This window comes from Macaca fascicularis, chromosome 17 (genome assembly GCF_037993035.2).
Source record: "Macaca fascicularis isolate 582-1 chromosome 17, T2T-MFA8v1.1".
Taxonomy (NCBI): Eukaryota; Metazoa; Chordata; class Mammalia; order Primates; family Cercopithecidae; genus Macaca; species Macaca fascicularis.
In genome coordinates this window covers 4,940,589-4,946,710 of record NC_088391.1, presented here as the reverse complement: position 1 = coordinate 4,946,710, position 6,122 = coordinate 4,940,589, and the positions used below count along the sequence as shown (strand labels likewise).

At 46.2% G+C, this 6,122-nt stretch overlaps 1 protein-coding gene across 1 annotated transcript in view; it reads right to left on the bottom strand.

The window, feature by feature from the left end:
* Positions 1-3,308: 3,308 nt before the first annotated feature.
* ATP12A (ATPase H+/K+ transporting non-gastric alpha2 subunit) overlaps positions 3,309-6,122 on the bottom strand; it is a 32,610-nt gene continuing 29,796 nt past the window's right edge. Inside the window, exons 19-23 of the mRNA XM_005585490.4 lie at positions 5,953-6,098; positions 5,195-5,328; positions 4,904-5,005; positions 4,379-4,470; positions 3,309-4,294 (exon numbers count right to left, since the gene is read on the bottom strand). Coding sequence (XP_005585547.3) covers positions 4,266-4,294; positions 4,379-4,470; positions 4,904-5,005; positions 5,195-5,328; positions 5,953-6,098 — 503 coding nt within the window. The 3' untranslated portion in view covers positions 3,309-4,265. The remainder of the gene's footprint in view (positions 4,295-4,378; positions 4,471-4,903; positions 5,006-5,194; positions 5,329-5,952; positions 6,099-6,122) is intronic.

Here is a 6,122-nt window from a genome sequence, read left to right as displayed (position 1 = left end):
TCACAGTGCCAGGAAGTCAGTGGGCCTCTAGGCTTAGCTTCCTGAGTGTAAAGCATGGCTGATGCCACAGCTGACGGGGCCGTTGTGAGCCTTAATAAGATCATGCTGTTAGGAACCCAGAACATAATAGATACTTAATAAATATCAGTGATTGCCACTGTCTTTTTAAGAGACATTAGATGCCACTAGTGGAATGATGATAGCAGAATGAACAAATGTGGAGAACTCATGATCTTCGTAGAGTCAGAAGCACCTGTCCAGGCTCTTAAGGAGTGCAGCCCGTGTGCAATGAGACCTATGTCTTGTTCTAGGCTCCTGGTGAGATGACACCTGCCTGAGCATCTCCACTGTCTCTGTCTCGATTGTGATGTGGGCAGTCAGGGTGGTTGTGAGCCTTTCTAAGAGCCTGAGTTGAACATACATGTCTCGAGTCACCTAGAGGCAATCCCCCTTAAGAAACTCCTCCATTGAGTGTGTGTATCTGGTTGAAGGTACACTCACCAGTTACCACAGCCTGGTCTGCCTCCCATCCTCTACACAGAAGCCAAAATGATCTGGATCACTTTGGAACACGTCAACTGGATCAGGACACCACTTTTATTGTCTTCAATAGCTTATTTGTTTGTTTTTGTAGAGATGGGGTCTCCCTATGTTGCCCAGGCTGGTCTCAGACTCCTGGTCTCAAGTGATCCTCCTGCCTCAGCCTCCCAAAGTGCTGAGATTAAAGGTGTGAGCCACTGCACCAGGCCTAATAGCTTGTTTTGAAATTAAATCCAACCTCCTTCATTTGGTCTCTGAGCCCCTCTAGGGTGAGATTCTTGCCTGTCCCTCCAGGTCCCCGTTCCCCAGTCTTCCCTGGCTATGTGTTCCTTCTAGGTCCCTCTGACCTCTCAGAGCTTTTGCTCATGCCGTTCCCTTTTCCTGTCATTCTGTCTGCTTCTTTGCATTCATCTCCTCAAAAAGGACTTTGCTGGGCCAGGCATGGTGGCTCACGCCTGTAATCTCAGCACTTTGGAAGGCCGAGGTGGACGGATCACCTGAGGTCAGGAGTTCAAGACCAGCATGGCTAACATGATGAGACCCTGTCTCTACTAAAAATACAAAAATTAGCCAGGTGTGGTGGTGGGTGCCTGTAGTCCCAGCTACTGGAGAGGCCAAGGCTGGAGAATCACTTGAATCCAGGAGGCAGAGGTTGCAGTGAGCCAAGATTGTGCCACTGCACTCCAGCCAGGGCTACAGTGCGAGACTCTGTCTCAACAACAACAAAAAGGACTTTGCCCTATTTAAAAGGACTTAGCTGACCACCCTCAATCCTATCACCCGGTTTTCTAAGCCCCATTATGCCTTTTCAAGACCTTATCACAATTTGTATTTTCTTTTCGCCCCTCTACTGGTGTCCTGGCTCCATGATCCATCTTGTTCCGGGCTGTGTTCTGGAGCCATACAGGAGCACTTCCCACATCTTTGTTGAATTATAAAAAGCTCTATGGTTGACTGAGAGTTCATAGCTTAATGATAGGCCAGATAAATATTCTTTTTCTATTGCTGGGGGGGGCATGTAAACTGATATAGCTTAGCTAAAGATAAATTAGGCAGTGTGTAGCCAGAGCCTTAACAATGCTCTGAATGCCTTAATTCCAATTTGAGGAATCTTGTATAAAACGGAGATGTGTGGTACAATATTGAGAATAAGATGCAGCCTTTTTGAGAAGGATGCCTAGCAGGAAATTAATGAGCTATCTCACAGTGCAGGTAGAGTCAGCGAAAGCACTCTCAATCTAGAATACTGTGCAGTCATTAACCCCAGGTTTTTGATGTTAAATAAAAAAGGCAGAATTGAAAACTTCATTTAATTTTACCTAAAAATAAATATATGCATGGAAAAACTCCAAAGAAATAATTACTCTTTCATTTAGGTATATGACTACATAGTGAGATTCAGGGTGATTTTAATTTACTTTTTAATCTCATTTATTCTAAATGTTTTATTTAAGAAAATAGCTCATTTAGAGCTGCAATTTTATAATCAGAATAAAATAGATTGTTTTAAAAAACAAAGACTCTAGGAATTCAGCGTCATGTTTAGGTCTCTGAGATACTCTACCACATCAATTAGATTTAAATTGACATCACTTTTTTCCTATAATAAAAGCTATCTAGGCTTCAGTTGGTCAATTAAATAGTTCTTCCAAAAACACCCCTGAAATGGGATTTTATTGCCTTTTTCTGTCTCCAACTTAAGAAAGTTACTCGATATAGTAGTGTCTCTTCCGGGATTTCTTAAGTTAGTTATTTGTTTATTTGAGTGTCACCTTTTGCAAGAGTAAATAAGCACAATTATGAACGTTATTTCATACACAGTTCCTGCTATAAAGAGGCTTCTAATTCCAAGTCAACTCCATTCAACCCCAATCCAACCCCAAGTTAAACCTTGCAGCTTTGTGCTAAATTGATGGCCTTGTCCTGCTGGCATTGGCAGGACCAAGAGCTGCCAAGCGTTGCAGCCACGAGCACTCGGGTGGCCTGTCAGGAAAGAGTAAGTAAGGTCAAGCTATTCTTAGCTGAAGTCTAGAAAGCATTAGCTGCCTTGTTGAGACTGGAATGAGAAAGCCATGACCACACTGCCCAAACCATTCTGGGAAGCGTTTCCAGTTCATTGGAACTACTGATAGATTAGTCCCATGATAATTGTGGCTGAACATAGATGACAAATCTCCAGAGGACAGCAACGTTATTTTAGCTTACATGGCTGCACACAATACACACTGGAATCTACATACATAAAGTTACAAGGATAGTCTCCTTCCCTCTTTCCTGCTCCTACATGTAACCCCAAGAGCATGGTGACTCTAGGGCTGCCTTTTCCTGTCCCAGAGATGCCACCCGAGAGCCATCAGCTCCAGATGCCCCCGAGTGAAAGACTATAATGGAGAGAGGTGACGGGGCAGGCCACTGGATGAGGAAAGTTTAACCAAACATAATTCTCAGGTTCTGTCAAATCAGTTAGTGCGAGGTGTGCAGCTGATGGAAAGGCTGTGGAACCCTTCTCTCGAGTGCTGCTGCAGAAAGACGGGCCCTCCCACAGGCGTCCGACCAAGAATTGTGGGCACATCAGAGGCCCCGGCTGGAGCCCTGGGTCCATGAGGAAGAGTGCAAAAGAAAAATCCTACATTTCCAGATCTTCCACAGATAAGTAAAATGACCAGAAGGAGCAAGGAAAAGAAAATAAGAAATCATATCTTACTATTTTTGTCCTATGCTCTTCATTCTAGAAAAATATGAATCAATTAGAACACCACAATTAAACCTGGGTTTATAAAACATCTTTTACTTAAAAATGAAACCTTTCCGGGCCTGTCAACATGGGTGTGTCACACATGAATATACCTAAGTTAAAACATGAAACATGACTGACAAAACGTCATTGCTGGAGAGCACCTGACAACTGATTTACAAGAAATACTACTATCGAAACCACAACAGCTCTCTGCTAGGGTTGAATCCTGGTGAAGAAAGCCCCTCGGATTAGCTGAGCATTTTGAGTTAGGATATGCAAAATGAACTGGGAGCTGTTTTGGAGGAGCTGACGTAGGGGTGGAGGGCGACATGGGTCTAAAGGGCGGGAGAGGTGACCAGAGGTGGGACGGGGTGACATGGCCAGGGAAACTGTCACAGCCAGGTGGCAAGGACCTTCAAGAAGGACGTCTCAGAGTCAAACGAGTCAAAGCTGAGGTCATGCTTGCGGCTGTGATGTAAACCTGCCGCCACTTCCATCTCCTGCAGACCCTGGGGTGAGTTGGCCTTTTTTGAGCAAGGAGACCATGAAAACACACCTTCTCAGGGGGGATTCGCAGAAATCTTAGGGAGGTCATGGGGCCTTTAATAGGGTGTGGAAAGGAGTTCTGAGCAATCCTAGCTAGAGCTCAAGGCAGGCCCCAGTAGATGCCTGGGTTACACAAGACTATTAACATCAAGGAGCTTCATATACATATAAACACATTCTTCCCTGTACCATTACCTCAAAATGTACATATTTTTTTAACAAGAAGATGGAGATAGAAGAGAAGATCCTATATAAAGAGTTCAATTTCAGTTTTAAAATGCAAAACGTCAGTGAGTATCCTGCATACAGCTTTCTGCATGAAAATTTCCTCTTGTTGAATTTTGACAATGTCTGCCCTTCAGAGGAATCTCCCAGCAAATGGTCAGAAGATGAACAAGTGCGCCCCAACGTGCCACTGTGAGACATAGGAAGTGAGGTGGTCTTAATAATACATGTTCTTATCCCACCAGCCTGTAGAGGTAGAAAAAAGCACATCAGAAATGGAGAGTCTGTTGAAGTGGGTAAACAGAGCCTCTAAAATCATAGGCTACTCACTTCCAGGGTAGAGCCTGATGAAGAGCTTCCGCACCTCGTCATACACCCAGATCAGGATGGCGTGCGGCACAGCCACAAACCAGTACTGAGCCCTGGAAGCAGAGGGGTGGAGGGTGAGCCCTGACTCATCCACAGGAATAGCCCAACCCTGCCCAATGGGAATGGGGCTTCTCGTTCATTTGTCCTGCTTTACTGCAAAGAACAACAAATCCACGAGGTCCCACAACACAAAGCTGGAAAGCTCCTGGTTTAACCCGCACTGTGACTGCCAGAAGCAATGTCTGCCTTTGAAGCAACCTGTTGGATGAGGATGAAGGCGGGTTGGTGAGGTCTAGAAAACCCATTTCCACTTGTGGAAAATGCAGATCAAAGCTTTGGCCTCATAGAGCATGGGATCAGTCTGACGTCTTTTGAAAAGACTTGGGGGAGGAACCTGGAAACCTGGGAATCCTCAGGTTTATTTAGGTTGTGACAGCTCAAAGCAGAGGCTGGCTCTTTCCTCCATGCTGCTGACGGTAAACTCACCTAAGCATGGTGAAACTCAAGGCTGTGACACTTCCAAGGCCATAGGAGAGGACCAGCCCAATGACGATCTGTGAGGCGATCCCCACCCAGATGACTTTATTTCTGCAAGACACGCAAAAGCAGACAGACTTGGGATTCTTGTGGCTTCATGATCGTACACCCAGCCGCCAGAAGAGTCAATGCCTCTGGGGTTACAGGTGTGGCCAGAACTCGGTCTTGTGAAAAACAAATCATCGTCATCCTTGCACGGCAGACCCAGGGCTGCGCCAGGAGGCCGGGCACAGGCAGTACCTGAAGAGACCCTGTTGGAAGATGGAATTCCTCCGCGTTTTCCTGATGATCAGATCTGCTATTTGCTGGACTAGGATGCCAACAAAGAAAGCCGTGTAGCCCGTCCATTCTAGGTATGCCCTCTGGTACCTTGTCTGTGAACGGGCAGAGAAGGAAGAGACCATGAGGCCCAAAGGAAAACTTCTAGGAAATTGCAGTGCAGTTCTCTACAGCTTCATGCTGTCTCCACACCTCACCCAGACTGAGAGTGGGCCACCTCCTGGAGTTTGGAAAGAAACATTTTTCCTTCCTGAACCAGCTGAGTAGGGGAAAATGTTAATCTTTTAAAAATTATCATTACTATTATTTTTAATACAGGTAGGGTCTCATTGGCCAGGTTGGTCTCAAACTCCTGGGCTCAAGTGATTCTCCCTCCTCAGCTTCCCAAAGCGCTGAGATTACAGGCGTGAGCCACCGCACCTGGCCTGAACGATGTAAATTTATTTGGACCCACTGTAGGTGTGGCTGGGCTGGTCACTCTTCTATACCAATGGCAAAGCTGAAGTTAAAAAAGGGACCTCTTGGCGTCTAGTCCGAGAGAGGAGGCTGCGTCTTGAGACCCGGCAAAGGCCAAACACGTGTCAGCAAGGGGGCCCTGAGCCCTATTAATTAAAGCTTTCCCAGGCTGTCAGGGACATGGAGGTTCTGTGTAAGTCTGGGCAGGGCAATCAGCATGGAGAGAATCAGGTGGACTCTGCGGCAGGGCTCCCGCCACTCACCCATTCCTGCCCATAGCTGTCTTCCAAGTCATTCACGTAGTCCTTCTCCCATTCTACCCGCAGGTTAATGAGACTGCGGGGCAGAAAGCCCTCCTGTGCATAGACAGTGAAATACACAAGGAAAGCTCCCAGGGCTTGCATGAGGCCTGAAAGAACAAGAGAGATAGGAT